The 25,560-nt window shown below is 35.1% G+C and overlaps 1 protein-coding gene across 1 annotated transcript in view; it reads right to left on the reverse strand.

The window, feature by feature from the left end:
* Window positions 1-25,560, reverse strand: part of SLCO4C1 (solute carrier organic anion transporter family member 4C1) — a 61,094-nt gene that overhangs the window by 24,377 nt on the left and 11,157 nt on the right. The window contains exon 3 of the mRNA XM_067730089.1: window positions 2,392-2,574. Within this exon, the coding sequence (XP_067586190.1) occupies window positions 2,392-2,574 (183 nt within the window). The remainder of the gene's footprint in view (window positions 1-2,391; window positions 2,575-25,560) is intronic.

Raw genomic sequence — 25,560 nt, forward strand, 5'->3', positions numbered from 1 at the left:
TGTAGAGCAGATAGGAAGCACATATTTAGATGAAAAATTTAAACACAAAATAACATTAAATGAATTTAAAAGTTCAATTAAAGGACAAAAATTGTAAACCCCAAAAAAGCATTTAAAGAGGAAAAGGTGGTGAGGCTAGAGATGCTGTGTAACCACTTTTTTCCTTCATTCTAATAGGTAGCAAATTTTGACTGTTTTCATTTTGCCCATTTTTGCCTTGTTACATAAAATTGTTTCACATAGAGGAAGGCATGCTACCAGTAATATATACTATTTTAAAAGAAATAAAGAAGGGAGGAAGATTTTGGAAATGGGGAAATGTATACAAATATAAAAAGCATACGAAAGGATTTCAATCAACAAAACCTAATTACCCAATGAAAAGTATCAGTTAACTGAAATTGAAAAAAACTAAAATGAGTTTCCCAGTTTTGTTACTTTTTGTTTTTTTCCTTTACTCTCAAAAATTACCATTCAATGAATTCCTACAGTAGAAGAAAAAGGTAAGGTAGCAGGCCTTGTGGCTGCTATCTTTAGAAAGACCTGCTTGCAACTTTGGCTTTTGTCTGGCACCTGGGATCTTAAATGTCCAGAGGGATGCCACAGTTCCCTAACTAATAAAGGTGGCTCATTGTGCTCAAACTGTTCGTATAAACAATGCGGTTTTGTTGAACACTTGTATTCCTTCTGAGAGTCTAGAAATTTTCTATGTGCAAGGCAGAGGGTTCCTACATGATCAACTACCAATAAAATCCTTGGGCGTTGAATCTCTAATGAACTTAGCTGGTAGAAAACATTTCATACATGTTGTCACAACTCCTGGCTGGAGGAATTAATTTCAATCTGTAGGGGGCTCCATGAGGAGGGAGTGGACTCTTATAAGCTTGCAGCTGGTTGTCTCTACTTCACCTCATGTACCTTTTCCCTCTGCTGATTTTGCTTTGTATCTTTCTGCTGTGATAAATCATAGCCCTGAGAACTGTCAAGTCCTAGAGAACTTCAAATCTGGGATGGTCTCGTGGGCCTTCACCCCACCTTCGCATGCTTAAATAATCTTTGAATAACTTCGTATTTTGTGTGTTACTAAAATATAAAGATTGAAGTTGTTTTATGAGAAGTACTGATTAGAAGAGGACCTCAGAAAGAAAATCTGTGAACTGGAAGAGTGAAAAGCATCACTAGTAGCTAATTGAAATAAAAGCACTGTTAAATTAGTAAATGGAGAAGTTGTACAGATCAGCCAGAATGTGTAATGAGAGCATCAGATCTTGTGGAGAGACCAAAGCAAAGCAAGTAGAGAAAACAGTAGAAGTGTAGTGCTTTCCATATTAAAGATGAGCCTAAGAGATTAGTACCCTCTATCAGGGCTGCATTGAACACACTTGGCTTCCAGTGACTACAGCAATAGGTCTTTGTTATAGACTAAGAGTTTGTGTCACCCCAAAATTCATATGTTGAAACCTAATTCCCAATGCAATTGTATTTGGAGGTGGGGCCTTTGGGAAGTGATTAGGTCATAAGAGTGGAGCCCTCAAAAAGGGACTAGTGTGCCCTTAAAAGAAGGCCCCAGAGAGCTCCCTTGTCCCTTCTGCCATGGCTAAAAGTCAGCTGTCTATGAACCAAGAAATGGGCCCTTACCAGATACTAAATCTATGGGCACCCTGATCTTGTATTTCTCAGCCTCCAGGATTGTAACAAATAAATTTCTCTTGCTTGGAAGCCAAATAGTCTATGGTATTCTGTTATAGTAGTCCAAATGGACTAAGTCCCCTACATTAGAATAATAGACTGATAAAGTGAAAATTCATGTGCAAATAGATTACACATTAATTTGGATGTAGGGCCATGCATGGTCTAGTTAACTCTACCTTCCAGGAACTTCAGGGATGGAATTTAAGAGAAACTTGTACTGCTAAGTATTAGTTCACAAAGGAAAAAATTGAGTCATACATAAAAGGCATTAATCTGAAATAGAGAACTCCACAGGAGTTTCTGAGTACCATTGTGTGGTTTCTTTTGTTGACTCTAGTCAAGTCCACGTAGGATGAAGTAAGTCAGTAGAACAGCAGAGCTCTATCCCCACACCTGTGTAAATTAGCCTGGGGTACATTCCAGCAATCTAGACAGTCTACTGCTTGGATGGCACTTCCAGGAAGGCTGGCATGCCCCCCACAGGAAACAGAGCAGGATGTCAATAAAAATCATAACCGCATTCAACTAAAGGACATGATACATCAGCATATAAACAAAAAAAGTAATATTGCATTTACCAAATGTAAATACCTATGAAATCATAACTTCTTAATAAGTGTATGTTATGTTTTACTTATAAATTAAACAAGCAATAAGATAAAATGACACCGAGACATTAACATTACAGAGCAAACTTACCTATATAGAGAGAAGATTTGTGGGTGGGCACAGAATCATCAATAAAGGCTGTTCCTAGGGTATAAAGAGGAGTTCCTCCTGTTCCCAGCAATAGTTGTCCCAAAATAAAGACATACAAGTAGTAGAAAAGTGAAGAACTTGAAGCAGTACAGGTGGTTTTATTCTTTGCTGTTAAGCATGTATCTTTAGGGGAAAAAAATTGTGAATTTATCAAAATTTTAGCTAATAATTTAAACATCTTACAAATTATACTTGCCTAACATAACCTTCCTTATTTCTTCCAATCACTTCACTTTGATTATACTTAAAATATTTAAAAATACATACATTATTAAAAACAATTTATGAAACATTACATCAAAATTTAGAAAATACAGAACAAAACTGAGAAACATTACTTAAGAACCAAAATTAACAAATTGTGTAAACACAAGTGAATTAAGTGGTGCCAGGGAAGGACAGTTTTCAAATTGAAGGGAAAAAAAACACTACACTTGATATTTTTACAAGTCATAAATACAGTATGACCACCGTATTGATTTTTTCTTTAAAAAGATTTTTTTTTTGTTACCACTATATTGATTTTATCAATCAGCATCTTAAACACATTTGAAAAGTGTACTTAGACTATAGGATATTTTGGCCAAAACAGTAATTCTCAATATTCACTACATGAGACTCCCATGGTGGCACAGTGGTTAAGAATCTGCCTGCCAATGCAGGGGACACAGGTTCGAGCCCTGATCTAGGAAGATCCCACATGCCGCTGAGCAACAAAGCCCGTGCACCACAACTACCGAGCCTGCACTCTAGAGCCCGTGAGCCACAATTACTGAGCCCACGTGCCATAACTACTGAAGCCCGTGAGCCTAGAGCCCATGATCTGCAACAAGAGAAGCCACTGCAATGAGAAGCCTGTGCACCGCAACCAAGAATAGCCAACGCTCGCTGCAACTAGAGAAAGCCCGCGCACAGCAACAAAGACCCAACGCAGACAAAAATTAATTAATTTTTTAAAATATTCACTACAAAGCAGTAATATTTAGAAGTTATGTCCTTCTTTTTTACAGGTCAAACTATTTTATTACATTTATATTTTGAAGCAATCTTTGGGTCCATAGGATGTTTTTTTGAATATTTTAAAAGGAAAAATTGTTATCTATTTTTTTCTTTTTTTCCTTTTATTGAAGTAGATTTACAATGTTGTGTTAGTTTCTGGTGTTTAGCAAAGTGACTCAGTTATACACATATATATATATATATATATATTCTTTTTCATATTCTTTTCCATTATGGTTTATTACAGGATATTGAATGTATTTAGCTCCCTGTGCTATACAGTAGGACCTTTTTGTTTATCTATTTTTATATAGATTGTATCTGCTAATCCCAAACTCTTAATTTATCTCTCCCCCACCCGCTTTCCCTAAGGGGGGTAACCCTAGGTTTGTTTTCTATGTCTGTGAGTCTGTTTTATAAATAAGTTCATTTGTATTGCATTTTAGATTCCACATATAAATGATATCATACGGTACTCATCTTTCTCTCTCTGGCTTACTGCACTTACTATGGTAATCTCTAGGTCCATCCATGTTACTGCAAATGGCAGTATTTCATTATTTTTTATGGCTGAGTAGTATTCCATTTTATGTATTGAGTCTTCTTTATCCATTCATCCATCAATGTACATTTATGTTGCTTCCACGTCTTGGCTATTGTAAATGGTGCTGCTATTAACACTGGGGTACATGTATCTTTTCAAATTAGAGTTTTCTCTGAATATATGCCCATGAATGGGACTGCTAGATCATGTGGCAACTCTGTTTTTAGTTTTTTAAGGAAACTTCTTACTGTTTCCACAGTGGCTGCACCAATTTACATTCCCACCAACAGTGTAAGAGGGTTCCCTTTTCACCACACCCTCTCCAGCACTTGATATTTGTAGATTTTTTAATGATGGCCATTTTAACCAGTGTGAGGTGATACCTCATTGTAGTTTTGATTTGCATTTCTCTAATAATTAGTGATATTGAGCATCTTTTCATAAACCTATTGGCCATGTGTATGTCTTCTTTGGAGAAATGTGTATTTAGGTCTTCTGCCCATTTTCTGATTGGGTTGTTTTTTTTGTTATTGAGTTGTATGAGCTGTTCATATATTTTGGAAATTAAGCCCTTGTTGGTCACATCATTTGCAAATATTTTCTCCCAGTCTGTAGGTTGTCTTTTCGTCTTGTTTACGGTTTCCTTTGCTGTGCAAAAGCTTATACGTTTGATTAGGTCCCATTTGTTTATTTCTGCTTTTATTTCTGTTGCCTTGGGAGACTGACCTAAGAAAACATTGCAACAATTTATGTTAGGGAATGTTTTGTCTATGTTCTCTTCTAGGAGTTTTATGGTGTCATGTTTCGTATTTAAGTCTTTAAGCCATTCTGAGTTTATTTTTGTGTATGGTGTGAGGGAGTGTTCTACCTTCATTTATTTATATGTGGCTGTCCAGCTTTCCCAACACCACTTGCCAAAGAGACTGTCTTTTTCCCATTGTATATTCTTGCCTCCTTTGTCAAAGATTAATTGACTTTAGGTGTGTGGGTTTTTTCCTGGGGTCTCCTTTCTGTTCCACTGATCCATGTCTGTTTTTGTGCCAATACAACACTGTTTTCATTACTGTCGCTTTGTAGTATTGTCTGAAGTCTGCGAGGGTTATGCCTCCAGCTTTGTTCTTTTTCCTCAGAATTGCTTTGACAATTCTGGGTCTTTCATGGTTCTGTATAAATTTTAGTATTATTTGTTCTAGCTCTGTGAAAAATGTCATGGGTAATTTGATAGGGATTGCATTAAATCTATAGACTGCTTTGTGTAATATGGCCACTTTAACAATATTAATTCTTCCAGTCCAAGAGCATGGGATATCTTTCCATTTCTTTAAATTATCTTCAGTTTTCTTTATCAGTGTTTCATAGTTCTCAGCATATAAGTCTTTCACCTCCTTTGTTAGGTTTATTCCTAAGTATTATATATTTTTAATGCAATTTTAAAAGGGATTGTCTTTTTACTTTCCCTTTCTGATATTTTATTGTTAGTGTAAAGAAATGCAACAGATTTCTGTATGTTAAACTTGTATCCTGCTACCTTGCTGAATTCTTTTACCAGTTCTAGTGGTTTTTGTGTGGAGTCTTTAGGGTTTTCTATATATCATATCATGTCATCTGCATATAATGATAATTTTACCTCTTCCTTTCCAATTTAGATACCTGAGAAATAGTTATCTTTAGGATTTGATTAAAATCTTTTTAAAAAATCACATTCAGTGGCTTCCCTGGTGGCGCAGTGGTTGAGAGTCCACCTGCCAATGCAGGGGACACAGGTTTGTGCCCCGGTCCGCGAAGATCCCACATGCCGCGGAGCGGCTAGGCCTGTGAGCCATGGCTGCTGAGCCTGCGCGTCCGGAGCCTGTGCTCCACAACAGGAGAGGGCACAACAGTGAGAGGCCCGTGTACCGCAAAAAAAAAAAAAATCACATTCAAAGCCTGGGTATTAAAGTAAATCCATATTTCCTAAACTCATCATATAATATTAATGAACTAAGAGATTTGTTAAAAATATATTTCCAACCCTTTCCCTTTGAATCTGGTGTAGTATCCAGGAATTTTCATTTTAACAATGGCCTCAGCTAATTCTATTTTCATTTCCTTGATATCAGATCAAGATTTATTATTTCCTGATTGATGAGACATAGGCCCCTAAAGCACCAATCCTGAATATTCTTTAACTGGTTCACTGTCATCAAATTTTCAGATGCAAATTCTATGCATAAAAATATATATTTTAAATTTTGTATTTAAAATATACTCTATAATACTGTATATATTCATGTTATAAGAGGTTGATGGATATTTTGGCAGATAATTTATTTATATTTATAACTGGGCTAGGTCTGCATTATCTGTGATATTTCCCTGGTCATGTCAAACATTTGAATTATAATTCTTGGTTTCAATATTCACTTTCCTGGAGGTAGTAGATTAGACTAACAATCTCTTATTATTTGCTTTGTTATTTGCAAATTGTTCATTTTGCAAAACTGAACATACGTACATGCATTATTGGTTTACTATTTTCTCCTATTTCCTTTTTATAATAGGTAAATTGCCTTTAGGAAAATATCTTTCTGTAGTAATCTGGTAGACTTTTTGATTATAAGAGTATTCTGTGGGGTTTTGGTGTTTTTTTGTTTCTCCCAGAGGAAGTAATCAATGGGTTTCAACCTACTTGTTTAAATAAATTTTAAATAAAACAGAAGAATACCAAGAAAAAATCCAAGCTCTCCCTTACCTCTGCCTGCCTCTATTTATGCTCTCCCATGTCACTTAGATGAAGGCAATAACCCCTGTTAACAGTTCCTTCGATCATTTTTCAGACATTTTCTCACACATTCACATGTTTTATATCCATTTACATTTTTACATATGTATGATCATACGAAACATACTATCCTTATTTTCAACAACTTCCAGTTTTCACTTCTTATGTCCTAGAAATCCTTGATGTTGGAACTTAAAGCTGTATTTAAATTTCTTTGTTGGCACTGTTATAATATTCCACAGCATAAATGTGATTTATTTACCAAGTCCACAACTTCTATTTTTTTTTTTAAGTTTGCTTGTATGCTTTCTTTTTAACATCTTTATTGGAGTATAATTGTTTTACAGTGTTGTGTTAGTTTCTGCTGTATAACAAAGTGAATCAGCTATATGCATACATATATCCCCATATCCCCTCCCTCTTGCATCTCCCTCCCAACTTCTATTTAATAATAATATAACATATATTATTAATATTATATTATACATACATTCAGGTCAAAACAATGTTGTGATGAATATTTTTAAAATTTATCTTGGCATATTTGTGCAAGCCTATCGTACGACAGGTTCCAAAAAGTGGAACTGCCGGGTCAACGTGTATAAATATTTATATTTGATTTGCCAAGTTGCCATAACAAAGAGTTATAAATATATGCATTCCCATTAGCAATGCAGCAACACTTTTGAAAAAATCTTCAGTGAACTTAAGCATTTTTCTGTATATTTATTGGCCACCTGCATGTTTTTCTGTGAACTAACTTCTCAAATTTACTTCAGAGCTTCTGAGTTTGATATCTGACTTATAAAAGTCTTCCCTTTCTCCATGATTACATATAAAGTTATTTATGTTGGGTTTTATCCTAGCATTTTTACTACTTTATTTTTTAATTCATATGTAATATATTTTAGTGTGAAAAGACAGGGATTATAGCATTGTGTTGGATTAACCAAAGAGTACATATTTTGTTACATTTCCTATGTATGGGTTTATTTCTGGATAATCAGTTTCATGTCACTGATCTTTGCAGTCCCTCTCCACAGATCTGTTTTAAGTACTTCAGCTGTCTAAGGTTTGTGGGTATCAATATTTTAGCCCGGCTATATCCCATTTTACAGTACTACATGAAAGGCTGTAACAGTTAACAGATCTAATTTTATCATTTTTCCCAAATAAACAAGGCCTAAGATCTACTTATTAAAACTACTGTATCCAATATATTACTCTCTCTGCATTACTTCTGAATAATTTCCTTCTTTTACTTTTCCTAGAATTGATAAAAATTGATAATGAGATGTCAAGCCACAGAAAGGCATGGATGTATCTTAAATGTTTATTGCTAAGTGAAAGAATCCAGTCCACAAAGGATACATACTTTATAATTCCAAATATATGACAATCTGGAAAAGTAAAACCATAGAAATAGTTGCCAAGGGAAGAGGGGAGGGAGGGTTGAACAGATGAACCACCACAGGATTTTTTTTAGGGTAGTGAAACTCTTCTATATGATGGTTTGATTGTGGATATACGACACTAGTCATATATTTGACTAGTATTTGCCAAAATACATTGAACTTTATAGTACAAAGAGTGAACTCTACACAAACTTTTAAAAATCATTTGAGGCCAAAAGTTTCCAGGAGGAAAGGCAGAATGTGACAAAAGGATCTAACTGTAATACAAATATATGAAACAACCTCACTAAGGAGAGTGGGGGTAAGGGTGCTGACCTAAGTAACTTTGGAATGAGTGGAGTCTGCAAGACTAAAGGCAAAAGTAACTATATATAATCACTGTATTCTAGATGATAAAGTTATTTCCCATTCCGTAATTAAAGAAACCAGGGCCCACTGGAGAAATAGCTGATTTTAGGACTGGAGCAGGAAATATATAGGATGAGCCTGCAGCACCTCAGAGTGCAAGAAAATAAGGAAAACAAACAAAAATATCTGCAATGATGGAGGTATGTCAAAGGTACACAGGAGCCAACCAAAAAAACTCCAGGTAGACAAAGCTGGAAGAATTTGAGCAACGAAATAAAGTTGCATTGGATTATAATCTAATGTAAAATATAAATCCATGCAGCCACACTGAAAAAAAATAATTGAATAAATAAATAAATGTGGGAGAAGAGACAAATGTCTAATGCAGAATAACTCCGAGTAATTTATGTAGATACTGCATCCTCAAAGAGATGGCACATAACACTCCATTTCTGAAATGTTGGGTGCACATAGTGACTTTCTTCCAAATCATATAGTATAGAAAGGAGGAAAAGAGTTACTTCACAATGGATTAACCTGAAAAATACTACCTGAGTCAGGTGATCAAGGTTTTCATCAAGAGTGATAAGTGATGTTGATAGCATGTACCTTCATATGATGTGATGAAAATGGCATTTTGCCTGTGTGGTCCTCCCCCTGAAAATCCTATAAAGCCAGTCTAATCACAGGAAAAACATCAGACAAATCCCAGCTGAGGGACATTTTACAAAATATCTGACCAGCACTCCTCAAAACTTCTATGGTCATCAAAAAAAAAGAGAAAACTCTGAGAAATTATCACAGCCACAAAGAGCCAAAGGGACATGACAACTAAATGTAATAAGGTATACTGGATCAGATCCTAAAATAGAAAAAGGAAACTAGGTAAAACTAAGTAGATCTACATAAAGTTTGGACTTCAGTTAACAAGTAGAAAATTTAATAAATGACGTACCAATATTAATTCATTAATCATAAGAAATGTAGCATACAAAGTAAGATGTTAATAATAGGGGAAAATGGTTGTGGTATATATGGAAACTATACTATCTTCACAATTTTTCTGTAAATCTAAAACTGTTCTAAAAAGGCAAGTTTATTAATATTTTTTAAAGTATAGAATAAAACAGCCAAGTACAGATAAAGGCTTAAACTTTCATAAAAATTAAAAATAAATAAATAAATAATATAAATACACAGCAGCAATTTTTATTAAGCAGATACTACCAGAAATGCAAAAATAGACATAAAAAGTTAAAACAGCAGACTAATTTTCATCTTTCCCAGTCCAAAACAGCAAATTGTTAAAAATAAGCAACAATAGAGCAGGCCTAAACAGTATAATTAGTACCACTGAATTTAGGGAAACATGTCAAATTCTACTCTCTTATAAAATTGTGTCTTCCATTTTTAGGTACCATGGACAATTCTAAAAAAACCTGACCAAATATTATGCAACAAAAATATCGGTATACAATCCAAAGAGTAAATAACAATAATACTCTATGACCAAAATGGAAAAAAAAAAAAGCTAGATACTTTTAAGACAACAGAAAATGAAAAGGCCCTTCTATATGGAATTCAAAAAAATTAAAAAACTCTATTAAACTATTCTTTGATCAAAAAATTATAATTACAAAATTTCTCAGAAATGATACTAGAAACAAACCACATCGAAATTTATATGCTATAACTAAAGTGGTTCTTATAAGAAAACCATCTCATTGAAACAAAAAAAGACCCCCCAAAAAAGAAGTCAAAATAAAAAACATATAAAAATAAATTGCACATTAATGAGTTGCCCCTAGCACTAACACCACTGGCACTAGATGAGTTTATCATAGAATAGCAATGGAGAAGATAACACGCAAAAGAATATCTAGGAAAAAGAAATACTGAAAAAAGCAAGCAATTAAGAGGCATCTCTAATAAAAAGCAATAAAGAATTAACAAAGGGGGGACTTCCCTGGTGGTGCAGTGGTTTAGAATCCGCCTGCCAATGCAGGAGACCCGGGTTTGAGCCCTGGTCCAGGAAGATCCCACATGCCACAGAGCAACTAAGCCCATGTGCCACAACTACTGAGCCTGCGCTCTAGAGCCCATGAGCCACAACTACTGAAGCCCACACGCCTAGAGCCCGTGCTCCACAACAAGAGAAGCCACCACAATGAGAATCCTGCGCATCGCAAGGGAAGAGTAGCCCCCGCTCGCCACAACTAGAGAAAGCCCGTGTGCAGCAACGAAGACCCAATGAAGCCAAAAATAAATAACAAAATTAATTTATTTAAAAAAAAGAAAGAATTAACAAAGGAATAGAAATCTGATTAATAAAATGTAATAATAAAATTCACACAAAAATAAATCCTTTGAAATAATCAGTAAAATAAACCACTAGCTAACATAAGGAGGAGGAATTACATATATACAAATAATACATGAAAAAAGGAAATAAACTAAGAAGAGAAGAAATTTTTTAAAAATCACAAGAGACTACTTAGAACAAATTACTAGCATATTAATTTGAAAATCTAAAATGGTTAATTACCAAGCCCAGATAGTTTCAGAGATGAATTTTACCAAAACTTTATATATTAAATAATAATCATGACAATAATAATAAATGATAAACTTAACACTACTTAATCTATTCCAGAACATAGAAACAAGATAAAAATTACCAAAATATTTTTACTGATTACAAATTGATAATAACATGTGAAAAAGATTAACAACACCGAAGAAAACCATAGACCAATCTCATACCTGAATATCAACGCAAAAAAATCATAAACAAAATATTAGCAACAAAATCCAACAACATATATGAAAAATACAGCATGTCTTTTTAAAGAAGCACATTAGGAAGTCTATTAAAATTTAACATATTAGATCTAATTAGAAAAATCAAATGATCAGTTTCATAGATTTCAAGTAGAAAACTGACAAACTGACAAATGTCAACATAAAATAGGAATAGACATTTCTTTAACATGATCAAACATATAAGTGTGTATACATACACATGTATGTATATGCACACATACAGACTGCTAAAATCAGGAGTAAGACAAGGATGTGCCCTAACTCTGCAACTTTTCATGTTGTATTGGAAGGAAAGAGAAAGGAACTAGAGGCCTATGAATTGGAAATCAAGAGGTGAAACAATTTCTATTTGCAGAAATTATAATTGTCTTTTTGGAACACTTAATTGGTTCCAGAACCAATGGAAAAACTACTAAAAACAATAAAGGAATTTAGTAAAGTAGTAAAACATAAAATTAATTTTGAAAGAGATAAAAAAAGAATATACAAAAAAATAAGTTAGCTTCACATGCATAAGTTAGATGACATGATGGTAGAAATACCAATGTATAGTAAGAAAGACCAACTAAATACACTTAGAAATAAATGTGAACATCCTATATGATGAATACTTGTCTACCTAGCATCATTGAGAAGCAAGCAAGGTGGGACAGAACAAGGAACAGTATGTCATAGACGCATGGTGCCAGAGAAAAATTCTAAATCTGAACAGCAATCTTTCTATGTGGGGAAGAAATAAAAGCTAAATAATTTATTCAGAAGGAACATCTGTCTCAACCAGAGAAAATCCCCACTTGTCCAGACAGAGTTCCAGTCCCTCTCCTGCATGCATACTATGTTATGCAGGACTCTAAAATGGTCCCCAAGATTTCCCATCCTAATTCCTGGGACTGTGAATATGACAACATCACACCTAATTCTGTTACAGTGGCAAAAGGGATTCTGCAGAGTAAGTTCACCTTACTAATTAACTAACTTAAGTTACTAATCGGTTGATTTTGAATTAGTCAGAAAGGAGATTATCTGGCTGTGCTCAACAATCTAATCACATGAGCACTTTAAAAGCAGAAAGATTTCTGTGGCTAGCAGAAGCAATGAGAGAAATTTAAAGCAAAGGGGCTCTGTGAACCTTTGCTGCCTTTGAAGATGGAATGTGGGGAGCTTCTAGGAGCTGACAGCAACCCCCACTGACAATCGTCAAGGAAATGAGGATCTCGGTTCAACAATTACAAGAAACTGATATTTCACAACAGTTTAATAAGCTTGGAAAAGAATTCTCTAGAGCCTCAAATGAGAATGCAGCCAGCTGACACCCTGAGTTTGAGACTCTAAGCAGAGAACCCAGAGCTGTGCCAGACTCTTGAACTATGGAGTGTGTAAGATAACATATTTGTGCTTTTTCAAGTTGGTAAGTTTGCGTAATATGCTATGCAGCAAAAGAAAGTTAATACAAACATCTTACAAAAAGCTGGCCAAGGAATAATTCACTTCATTCAAAGGTAAATAATAACCGAAGAAGAAAAGCAAATGCATAGCAGAACAATTACCATATTGCCATCCTTTAAAGTGATAGGAACAATTGCTTCTTAAAATCAAAAGGTGAAAACAGGGATTTAATAAACTCATGAATGTGGTGAGATAAGGGATTTTAAAAAAAGGAAAAAAAATGGGCTGAAAGAACTCTGGAAAAACATTCCCAAACAGAAATAAAAGTCACATTGCAATGGACAAGAGAGACTAGAGACTGTGAGAATTACAAGGACACACAGAAAAGGTTTGAGAAATACAAACAAAATTAAATGAACAAAACCTAAGACTTAAAAGATTAGAGAGAAAATTATAGAAATGATATTCAGACAAAGAAAATAAACATGCATAATCAATCAGAATAGAATATATATATATATATTCAAAGGTAAAACTTAATAAATGAAGACTGATCTATAATTTTAAAAGGCATAGAAAAACCCTGGAAATTTTGATGCAGAACTTTCAACACTAAAAGTCACTGAATTTTAAAGATGAAGAAAGACTTCTTTGAACAGTCAGGAAAAAAGATAGTCACTTAGGCAGAGGAAAAAAAAACAAAACGCTTAGCTGGCATCAGACTTTTTAAAAGCAACATTAATCCCATAAAGGCAGTAAAGGAATGGCAAAAAAAAATCAGTGAAAGATAATATGACTCAGAAATTTTACACTCAGCCACACTCTTATCCAAATATAAAGGCAAAAGACAAATATTTAACATATTTAAAATCTCATGGAATTAACTTTCCTTTAAAATCAAAAAACAAACCAAAAAAACACTTACTAGAGGGTACATTTCAGCTTACCACGAAATAGTCATTCAGAGATGCATCATGGGGACCTAAAGAAGACTATTCATCCTAAGTAATATTAAGTAATTTATTAAATTGTGTCTGCTACAATACAGCTTTACAAGATAGATAGATTTACCCCCTATGTGAATTCTGAGGTATTATTGCTTAAGGAAACTATCTGAACCTCGAATTTCAACTTCTAACGTGAAATCAAAAAATTTCTGACAAAATACTTAACGCTAAATTAAAGGCATGTGATTTGACAATACACCACAAGAGGGAGCTTCTATGTTGTTTATGAACACAGAGGAGTGTTGCCAATAAAATTAAGGCTTGGAATTTTACTTAATGAACAAACCAGTGTCTAGTCCTGCCCAGTAACATGTGCAGGAACTAAAGGCAAAAAGGCAAAATGGCAAAAGAAAATCCATATACCAGAATAGTTAGAAGTTAAATATCAAGCTCAGTGCAGCCCTCACCCTCACCTAGAGGTCCACAGCCTGCTCCCCGCCAAGCATTTACCTTCAACACCTATAAGTTTAAAGAGACCACCTTTTCCTCTGGCCCATCTTGCTGCCAGGGGCAGGGAAGGATGTTGCAGTCTTGAGATGGTATTCCACTCCCCTAGCCACACTTTTCTGACAGTATTTCCAGGAGGTGCCCGTGCCTCCTGAGAAGCACTGTTTTCTGGGGAACCCGGTCTGCCTAATTACCTGCATCAGGTACTTTGAGGTGGCTAACTTTAATGAAAAGCAACCTCTCTTTCTCTCTTCCCAGGAAGTGACTGTAATTTTCTCCCCCTGGCTCCACTTCCCATATTCAACCCCCAGCCCTGAAAAGGGAGAAGGAGCTGCTGCTTTTCTTTAAACTTGACCATCCCCAAGTCTACGTAGCAGCTTCTGGACTGGAGATGGTAGCTCATCCCTACCTCCCTCTCCTATAACCTCTGTTCACTTATCCTATGTACCAATCTTGCAAAAATCTTTCTCACAAAACTTTAAGAGAAGAACAAATTATCTTTGAGTTTCAGTGTCTGTGATATGGGTCCCTCTAAGCACAGGGCTCAGGGCAAGACCCTTCTTGTCCGGACCTAAGGGCAGGCAGCTGGTGGCAGCTTTGAGAAAGAGGGGGAAAAAATACTCTTCTTGAAGGTGGGGAGCAACACTCAGAAGTCCAGACTTCCCTTGCCTGAGACAACTGATACAGGAACAGGAGATAGGCCAGGTGGCAGCAGGGAATTCTTGGGCTGCTTTGGTTCATAAAAATAGATAGAGTGGGTGGGAAGAGGCAGCACAAGGAATCTCACAGACAATTTAGGACTCTATATTTATGGGTACTAAAAAGTTGAGAGAGCCTTTGCCTGTGCAGCTAACCCACCTGGGATGCTGACCTGATCACTCACCTCCCATGGGAACCTAACTCAACCAATAAAGTGATTTTTCAAAAAAAAAAACCTATCATGGCATCCATACAAAGATGTTGTAAGAAAAAAGACCAACATACTTTCATTAAAATTAAGATTAGGACACAGACCACAGAAATATTTTCATGGAGCAGGTGAAAAATGTGAACACATCATAATGGCAAAGCAGAAATGAAATAACTTAGAAAAGAAGTGGTGAGAGGAAGAGGATATGAAGCTTGCACTGGTAGAACTCAGAGAAAAAAGTAAAAGGGAAAAACTAAAATCTCATAGAAACGAAGATAAAATTGAAAGGGGTACAAGGGTGAACAAATTGAGAAAACACAGTAACAGGCACGTAATACAGAAATTAGAAAAGTGAGTAAAATGAATGATAAAGAAAAAAAGCAGAGGAAATGCTAAGGATATAAGGTGGCCAAAGATCATACATACACATAACTGAAGTATCTGAGGAAAAAAAAAAAACTAACATCGTGGAACAAAATACTCAGATATGTAGTTTAAGAAAATGTCCCTAAAATGTTAATATGCATGTAAATCTATATACTTCAATCTGCATAACTGGGTGCCAGGGAAACATGACATCAACAGTCATCACCAAGATAGACCTTAAACTGGACTTTGAGGAGACTCCAAATTTCATAGACATATGGACTCTTGAGAATATTCTTGGTAGAAAATATGAGCAGTATATTATATATCCAGTGTGACAAGCACTTCTAAATGATTTCAGAATACACAGGTGAAAAAGGCTGCTGAGAACTTAAATGATATAAGAATGGATAAGAAATTCCCTAAAAGGCAATGATCAAATTACGAATGTAAAAAAGAGAAACAGTGAAGTCACAAAAATGAATAACACCTTGTGCCAAATAACATATTAATCTTTAACTACAATTAAATCTATCCTATTTTACTCACATTGTATTGTTCCAGAGGAAAAAAACTATAAGCTTTCACATACACTTCCTAGCCTAATCTTTACAACTTTCTGCAATCATTTTACCAGTGAAGAAACTGAAGCCCCAAATCACATGCTATGCATAGTCAGATTTTGCAACACAGCCTAATAATCTGATTCCTATTCTTCTGATCCTCCAATATATACTCCATGATCTTTGAGCTATAATTTAATGAGCTGAACCATTATCTAAAGAGGTACAAAGGAAGATTTCCCCAAGTATAATTTATAGAACCCTAGGCTTCTGAGAATTTCCATAAACAAAAGGATGCTTTGGTCAAATTAGTTTGGGAAACACTCTATTATAGCACTTCTCCTCTTAGATTAATAAGCATGCATTTATATGTAATATGATAAAGTTTTATACATTATTTATTGTATATTCAAGTTGCTTTTTTTCTCCATTGATGTCTAACAGCTCACAGAACTAGTGTTCCATAAAACACACTTTGAAAAATACTGGTTTGAAGTATGACAAAGGTGTCAAGTAAAACAAAACATTCCTAGATTATTAAAAAATTTAAATGTAACCCCTGTATAGACAGACATAAATCTTAACGGGTTAGTGTTATCAATGATTGCTTAATGATTCATAGTGCCAAGATTCTGCTTCCCACCTTTTCTATTACTACCCATCTCCTTTGGAGTGAACATATACTGTCACAGATGTAGAAACTGTGAGGATGGCTCCAAATCTCAATTTTGAACGTCCAATGTCTTATGTTCTAGCGTTATATTTCTAATGCCAAATTTCTACCTCAAAATCTAAAACAAAATTCACAATCTTCACCATAAAACCAATTTCTCTACCTGATTTTCCCATATGTGTTCATAACATCCATTTTCTAGTCATCAAGTTTAAAACACAAAAAGCATTCAATAATATATTCCTTGTCTATAATGACCATATCATATGCTTTTCCTACTGATATCATACCCATTGTTCAAGTCTAGCTAAAACTCCACTTCCTATTAAAAGCTCTCACCTGAGTTGTCCAAAGGAAACCCTTTCTTCATTTACTAGTATCTTTTTTCATTCAGTGACAATAAGCCTGTATGACTCACTAGGTTCTTGATTACCATACCTTATTTTTACCTTATCCTCATTTATGTTAATAGCAATCATAATAGTAGTAATACTTATGGGGTGCTTATCTTATACAAGGTCCTTCACTGGCATACATTATCTTCTCTAATCCCCAGAAAAACTCCTATGAAAGAGATACTATTATTTTCCTCATTAACGATGAGTAAAGTCAGGATTGGATTAACTTCAAAATCTCTAACATTTAAGAGCCTATGTATTTTAAGAGATTCATCTCATGGTTAACGGTGACAAAGTAAAATTAATCCGTTACTTAAATAATTTGGGATGTAAATTCAAAATATTTCTGTAAGAGCTTCTGACTATCAAGATAGACAAAAACTTTTGATATAAGATCTAACAGTCAACCTCCTTATGGTCTCTAAAATACAAACTCCTGACCTACCAGGCTATTAACCCATTAAAAGATATTAAAACCAGAATCCAACATCATGAATATAATAGGAATGACCACAAATGCATAAAAAAATTTTAACATTAGAAAATTCTATGTATAAGCATATACCAAGAAATTTGAAAATCTCTTAAAATAAAAATATTGACTATAAATGATATAAAATTTGAATGAAGATATGATTCTGGAATAAATTGAAATGGGAATCAAAAGTGTACCTCAAAATCAACATATCCAAAATGGTTTTTCTGGAGAACTTATATCAAAGCTCCATCAAAAAAATCAATCCTTGTGTGTTATTTAAATTGTTCCAATATAGAGAAGAAAATAAAAAGTTTCCCAATTTGTTATGAAGTATTAGCACAATTTCACTTCAAAACAGCAGTCATGGGCTTCCCTGGTGGCGCAGTGGTTGAGACTCCGCCTGCCGATGCAGAGGACACAGATTCGTGCCCCAGTCCGGGAAGATCCCACATGCCGCGGAGCGGCTGGGCCCGCGAGCCATGGCCGCTGAGCCTGCGCGTCCGGAGCCTGTGCTCCGCAACGGAAGAGACAGCAACAGTGAGAGGCCCGCGTACCGCAAAAAAAATAAAAATAGTAAAAATAAAAACAAACAAAAACAGCAGTCATTTGTAAGGAAGAACTTACTTAAATCAAAATATTTGTTAAAATACTCAAGTTAGAATATGTGTATGGATATTTTTACGTATTAGTTAAGGTTGCAGTAGGACACAGACAAAAGAGATAACTGAAGCAAATTTAAAAGTTTTGTATGGATGTGGATTGTTTTATGGGTGGATTTTTTACAAAGGCAGAGTTAAGGGAACAAACAGTGGGTGCTACTTAGGCAGTTACCGAAACCCTGCAGCAACGTGGCCTTAGGTTGAGACACACAGCAACTCCCACACTAGGTCTTGTGGGGAGCACACCAGGGAAATAAGCACAAGAACCTCCTTCTTCCCCACATGCAAACTCCCACTGGCTGAACCCAGCTAGAAGCCGGAAGGCAAAAGTGCACGGCAATATAGTCCGTGAGGCTTATTCTAATAAAGCAGTAAGACAACTGACAAGCTTGATAATGCTCCTGTCTGTAATCACTTCTTTTTCTATCATCCAGATCATGTTTCCTTTACCTCCTGCCTATCCCTTAGCTGGTGAGGGATTTTACAAAGTTCTTACAAGTCTTCAGCTGTTCTGTCTCTATTGGATTGCCACAGTTTTCCTTTCAACAAGTACTATTGGGTTGGGGATATTAAGAGGCACAGGAGTGAATTCCCTCAGTCCAAAATACGCTCCTCCTTGCCTCTGTTAGAAACAACCCAATTTCCCCTTCGTAACGAGGATCCATCACTTCTGTCAGTTCAGTGACCATCTTCTCTTCCTGTTGATTATTGTATGAAGACCAAGGCAGGAAACAAAAATTCTGTAGGTGGATTTTTAGGTACAGTAGCAAGAGGCTCCAATCCATTGCCACGCCCTAGTTCACTACCCTGTGTATGCTGGCTATGGAGGACCCAGCAACACAGAATGGTTTCTGCCTTATTTAATGCATATACCATATTCTGTAGAGAAGGAAATCTTATTCTGCAAGTTATAACACAACAGACACTATTCTACCGAGTCAGCGGCTTCTGGGTGTTGAGGTACATAGTAATAAGACACACAAGTGAATTTCATGAGCAGAAGTTTCTTACCATAATTCTGCTGCAAATGAATTTCTTCATCAGAAGTGATGCTGTATAGGTTATAATAATGAATAAGGCATTTTGTAAGTCAAACAACATTGAGTGTTGGTAGAAGTATTGCAGGCAGTGAAAATAAATTCATATTCAGAATATTTACTTGTCTTGGGAGGACAAATTGCAACCAGGATATATATTTTTTCATTGTCCTGGGGTATAGTGGTTGCCCTAGGGAATGTTACCAAATCACTGCTCTCAGGACTAACCCCTGCAATTGGTAAACTGAGCAACCAATCTGCAGTACAGGTAGTTAGACCAGCCATTATGAGGGAAAGGGCATTTTTGGAACCCATGTTTAGCTTCCTTTTATGCTATATGGCCATTTTTTTATATGGGACAATTCCACAAGCACCACAGTGGCTGGGGAAAAACACCGATTGACACTCACTGTACAGACCATCTTTTCTTCCTGATTGAGAGCCTCTTCTACAAAGGATGCCCTCAAGTGAGTATTAACATGTGGGAAAAATAGCTTTACATTCTAGGCCCATGCCCAGAAGCATACTACAGATCTCTTGGCTGGAACTCCTCGTACCTTGTAAACAACTTTCATTTTTGTTTTCTTCCAAGCTTCTGACTGGCCAGCTTATCTATTAGTGTTGTGCATCAATCAATATAAATCTGTACCTCAGGCCTTCCCTTCTGTCAAGAGAATTTCCACTGACCATTGCCTTTTAGGGACATGCCTGACTGGGGTTTTTCTTCAAAATGTTCATCTTTGGTGGGTGCCAGCAAAAACCCACTGTGAGCCAGGCTACACCTCTTCCTCCTCTAACTCTGTGAGATCCTTTTAATAAGGACATCTCGGTTTTTGTAGTAAGACCATGCTAACTTCTGCCTATAATAACCTTTCTCTATTGAAAAAGAAGGAAGTGAAAGTCAATAAAAACAAGCAGGATAGTAGTATGAGATACCTGCCTATATAGTTATTTGTGCCTTCCAAATCTGCCTGCATCTACCAACAATGAGATGTCTAATTTTCACATGTCTAATTTTATGATTTGTTACAGTAGATAACATACACTTCATGATGGGGAGTCCAGGTTGAACGGTGTTCATAATCCTGTTTACCAGCATTAAGGAGCAAACCAATAGCTGCTTTTCAAAAGGAGAACAGTTAGGCAGAAAAGCTTGGTCTTACTACAGAAACCCAGGGGTCCTCACTGGGATTTCCCTATTGGAGACTTGCCCGAGGCCTCCTACATCTTCCCTGTCTGCCATAAACACTGTCATAAACACTGTCCATACCTGCTGTAAGAACTTTATCTTGTTCCAGAACTCAGAAAGCCTTTGAGCAGCAAAGGTTAATTAAAACAGCCTGTGGAGTAGATAAAACCAAGGCTATGGCCCCACTCCCTGTTAATGCCATTGAATGGATTAAGGTGGCCCCAAGCAAATACTTTTAATTGGAAAATATGGCTCAAGGAAAAGTACCTAAGGGTATGACTCTCCCATTAGTCTGATAAGCTTAATTAAGTTCAGAGAGACAGGAGATTAAGACAAGATATAATGCAAAACTAAGTGTGTGGTTATTGGCACATATATCTGAATCAATTAGTTTTTGAAACATCTGCACTATCAGATGAACCATTAGCCTCTTCTAGGAGAGATTATGACAGAATGAGTGTTAAAATGTCCCTTAGTTCCCAAATTTCTACAGGCAAGAAACAGGCTGATACAGTTTCTAAGCATCTAAGTAATATATTCTCCATTTGCCCTCTTTAAATATAGCCAAGGATAATTTAAAGAAAAGACCAACAGAGAACAATGAACTATGAAGCCCCTCCCAAGAAGCAGAAGGAGAGTTTACTCAAGGAACAAGCATGACAGCTTCCCAGTGGGATTTCAGGATTTCTCTGAATCAGTGACTCCTGTGTATTTTCCCCTTTCCAACCGGTAATGATTATTGTGACAAATACATTAGTTATACATTTCTGTTTTTAAAAGGAGTAAACAGAGAATGTTATTTGGAAATATAAAGAGAGTCAAATCAACTCAAAATGTATCACAGGTTTAAATGGAAAATGATAAACTTCTTGAAGAAAAGAAATAGAAACTCTTTGGGATCTAGGACTAGGTAAAGAATTCTTAGACTCGACAACAAAAGGAAAAAAGTGATAAACTGAACCTCACTCAAATTAAAATCATTTGCTCTGTGAAAAACCCTGTTACGAGGTTGAAAAGGACCAGCTACAGACGAGATGAAAATATCTTCAAACCATCTATCTGACAAAGATCTAGTACTTAGAATACATAAGTAACTTTCAAAACTCAACAGTAAAAGGTAAACAATATAGTTAGAACATGGGCAAAAAACATGAAAAGATATTACATGAAGGACAAACAGATGGCAAATGAGCACAAGCAAAGATTCTCAACACCATTAGCCATTAGGGAAATGCAGATTAAAAGCATAATAAGATTTTACTACAACCTATCAAAATGGCTAAAACAAAAAATAATGACAGCACCAAATGCTGGCAAGGGTGCAGATAAACTGGATCATTCATACATTGCTGACGGGAATATAAATTGGCACACTCTGGAAAACAGTAGTTTCTCAATAAACTAAGTAGAGAACTATCATATGACCCATTGGTTCTACTCCTAGGCATCCATCCCAGAGAACTAAAAAGTATGTTCGCACAAAAATCTGTACACAAATGTTCATAACTTTATTTGTAATAACCAAAAAACTGGGATCAACCCAAATGTCCTTTAGCAGGTGAATGGTTGAACAAACTATGGTAAACCCATACCATGGAATACTTACTAGTTAGCAATAAAAAGGAATGAGCAACTGATAAATTCAACCCTGATGAGTCTTCACAGAATTATTCTGAATGAAAAAGCCAACTCCAAAATGTTAAATACTGTATAACTCCCAAAATATAGTAAAATCTTGAAACAGAAAAATGTTATCATGAGATGACTTATAATGGAAAACTTTTAAAATGTAAATATTTATGAGAATCATTAAAATATAAAATGGAATGCTATGCAAGAATAAGAATGCTCACATGCTGCAAACTATGAAAAATATTATACTAACTCTACAAGAAATAGGCACAATAAAAATATTAAGACAATCTCAAAGTTGTTCTCCTTGAGAAAAGAATAATAATGAATTGGGTTTTTTTCTCTTTGTACTTCTTAGCATTACCCAAATTGTCTGCAATGACCAGTAGAACTTTTCTAATCAGAAAAATAAAATGTATTAATAAAAATCACAACAAAGGAGGGTTGATTAAACATATTATCTATAAAATGAAATAAAATAAAAACAAATATTCTGCAGTTTTGTCTTTTTTAATATTTACAATATCCAATATATACTCTAAGTTAAAAAAAAGTAGATATCCATAAGTTCAAAATCTTGTTTCTTTAAAAATGTGCATTTGAACGTATATGTGAAAATGTGATGTAAAGATGTATGAATATGTATAAAGGTTAGTAAGAGGGTGTGAGAATGTGTGTGCATGAGTGTGTGTTAATGACTATGTAATGTAAAAGTGTAATTATGCATAACTATTTGTGAATACATGTGTGAATGTGTGTATATATTAAAAAGGCTGAACAATACTGACAGTGTTATCTAGGCTCTGTTATAAACAAATTTTATTTCCTTACTTTTTTATTCCATATATTCCATTTTTTTCCCTTCTATTCCATTTTTGTTTGTATTTTTCTATCTTCTGATTGGCTTGCAAAGGGACATATCATGTTTAAAATTAGGAAAAAAAATTAAAAATATTTAGAAAGAGTCAACTTGGCTATCTAAAAGGCAATATTTAATATGTCATATTAAATGACATATTAGCTCCATATTAATCTGAGCTACAGCAAATAAATTTATTTTCTTATCTCATAAAAAGAATACAATCTTGGAAACATAGCTAATTAAAACCTTTTCTAATATATTACTTTGAAAGTGTTTAGCCAGACTTTTGGGATATGTCAATATCAAGTGGCACCTAAAAAAAAGTATGTATCATATTGAAAGATTTTTAGTTGTTCATATTATCTTGTAACTATCATTGACAATAAGTAAACAAACCAAGAAAGGCAGTTTTTTTACATTAATATAGCTGTTACTTAATTATCATGAACATCATTTTTATTCATTGCTACTATTTAATGAGCACTTACTCACACCAGGCACCGCCTTATCACTATTTGTGTATAATTTCCTATGAAGTAGCAGTTACTATCCCCATCATGATTTACAGTTGAAGAAACTTGTCCAGGGTCACAAAGCTCTATCATACAGTGCTTGAGCAAAAATTTTAACTGTTTTGTCTGATCTTAATATCCCTGCTATATTGCTGCATACTTTCACTCAATGTGATGTGCTAACAGCATTAAAATAAAAGAGAAAAAATACATTAAAACACACGTTGGTTATTTGTGCATTTTTAAGAACAGTGACTAAGAAAAAAGAATTTCCTCATTTCTTTCTTACCACAAACCACATTTTTACCAACCTTTCTGATGTAAGCAAAAAGCATTACTTAATCATTACCTCCCATACATTATACCTGGTTAGACACAACTTTGCCTATGGTCCGCTTGAATGTCCTACCAGAGCATTTCTTTTTATTTCATACGTGAAGACAAATAAGGGTAATCACTACTAACAGTCTATGAAAAAATAACTCTGACATTTTATCACCACTTTAGAAGTACAGTAGATACATAGTGAAATCAATATTTTATCAAGTAATTAAGAGGAAAACCAAAAATAGAATATCACTGCATTTTGCTTCTATTTCTGAATATGCTTCTCATTTTAGCTTCCTTTTTCATACTGCAAATTTTTCAGATCCAAAATCTTACCCGTAAAGATCACCTATGGCAAATAATTTTTGCCTCTGATAACTTACAATTCTTCCCAAGTCAGTGGCCAAAAGAAAATTCTTTATGGAATATGTTTATTCCATAAAGCCAAGTTTATGGAAAATGTGAACAGAGAATCCCAGATCGCCTTTATCTGCCATTACCTACTCTTACTGCCTTCTACAGAAGGACAATTCATCAGACTCCTAATATGCCTCCGTTGAAGGGATCCAATCGTTCATTTATATATTTGACAACTCAACAAACATTTCTCAGGTACCTACTATCTATCACACGCTGTTCTAGGTGCTGGCCATAAGGAAGTTTCTAAATTCAACAAGGGCTTCCAAATCACATACTTAGACATAAGACAGCATAGAGCAGATTTTTCCAAAGCCTGTTCACTGAAACACTAATCTGGAGGAGAAAATGTAAAGTGAGTAGCTGAAGCAGGGTAAAAGGGACAAGCATATCAATGGAGTTCCTGGTCAATAAGTTCAGAACGATACATTTCATATTCCCTAACTAAAGAGGCACACAATGCATTCACTTTTACAGTGATGCAATGGAGACGCCTCTTTAACTTTCACCTTTTCCCAAACTCATTGAACTACGGAACCCGTGTTTAACATACTCTTTTTTTTTTATTAGTAATTTATATTGGAGTATAGTTGCTTTACAATGTTGTGTTAGCCTCCACTGCACAACAAAATGAATCAGCCGTACACATACAGATATCCCCTCCCTTTTGTACTTCCCTTCCATTTAGGTCACCACAGTGCATTAGGTAGAGTTTCCTGTACTATACAGTATGTTCCCATCATTTGTCTACTTTATACATAGCATCAATAATGTATATGTGTCAATCCCAGTCTCCCAATTCCTCCCTCCCCACTCCTTTCCCCCTTGGTATCCAGACATTTGTTCTGTATGTCTATGTCTCTATTTCTGCTTTGCAAATAAGATGATCTATACCATTTTTTCTAGATTCCACACATATGCATTATCATACGATATTTGCTTTTCTCTTTCTGACTTACTTCACTCTGTATGACACTCTCTAGGTCCACCCATGTCTCTACAAATGACCCAAGTTCATTCCTTTCTATGGCTGAGTAATATTCCATTGTATATCTTAATACCTTCAGAAACTCTGCTCGGCAAATCATATTTTGAGAAATGTTGGGATGTTACTTTCTCTTGTTCAAAGCCACTCATTTTAAAATTTATACCTATCTGCAAATTATAACTGCGGGCAGAACAGAGTTTGTGCTAACATCTCATTGACACATGCTTTCGTACTTATTTTTCTCAGTGAGTTTCCTCTATTTCAAAAGTTAGGTCATTTGAATTTCAACAAAACTGGCTACATTAAGGTATGTAGTATTTCATGATGGTTGTGAAACTCCTATTTTAAAGGAAAATATAAAGCAATAA

This window comes from Pseudorca crassidens, chromosome 3, assembly GCF_039906515.1.
Source record: "Pseudorca crassidens isolate mPseCra1 chromosome 3, mPseCra1.hap1, whole genome shotgun sequence".
Taxonomy (NCBI): domain Eukaryota; kingdom Metazoa; phylum Chordata; class Mammalia; order Artiodactyla; family Delphinidae; genus Pseudorca; species Pseudorca crassidens.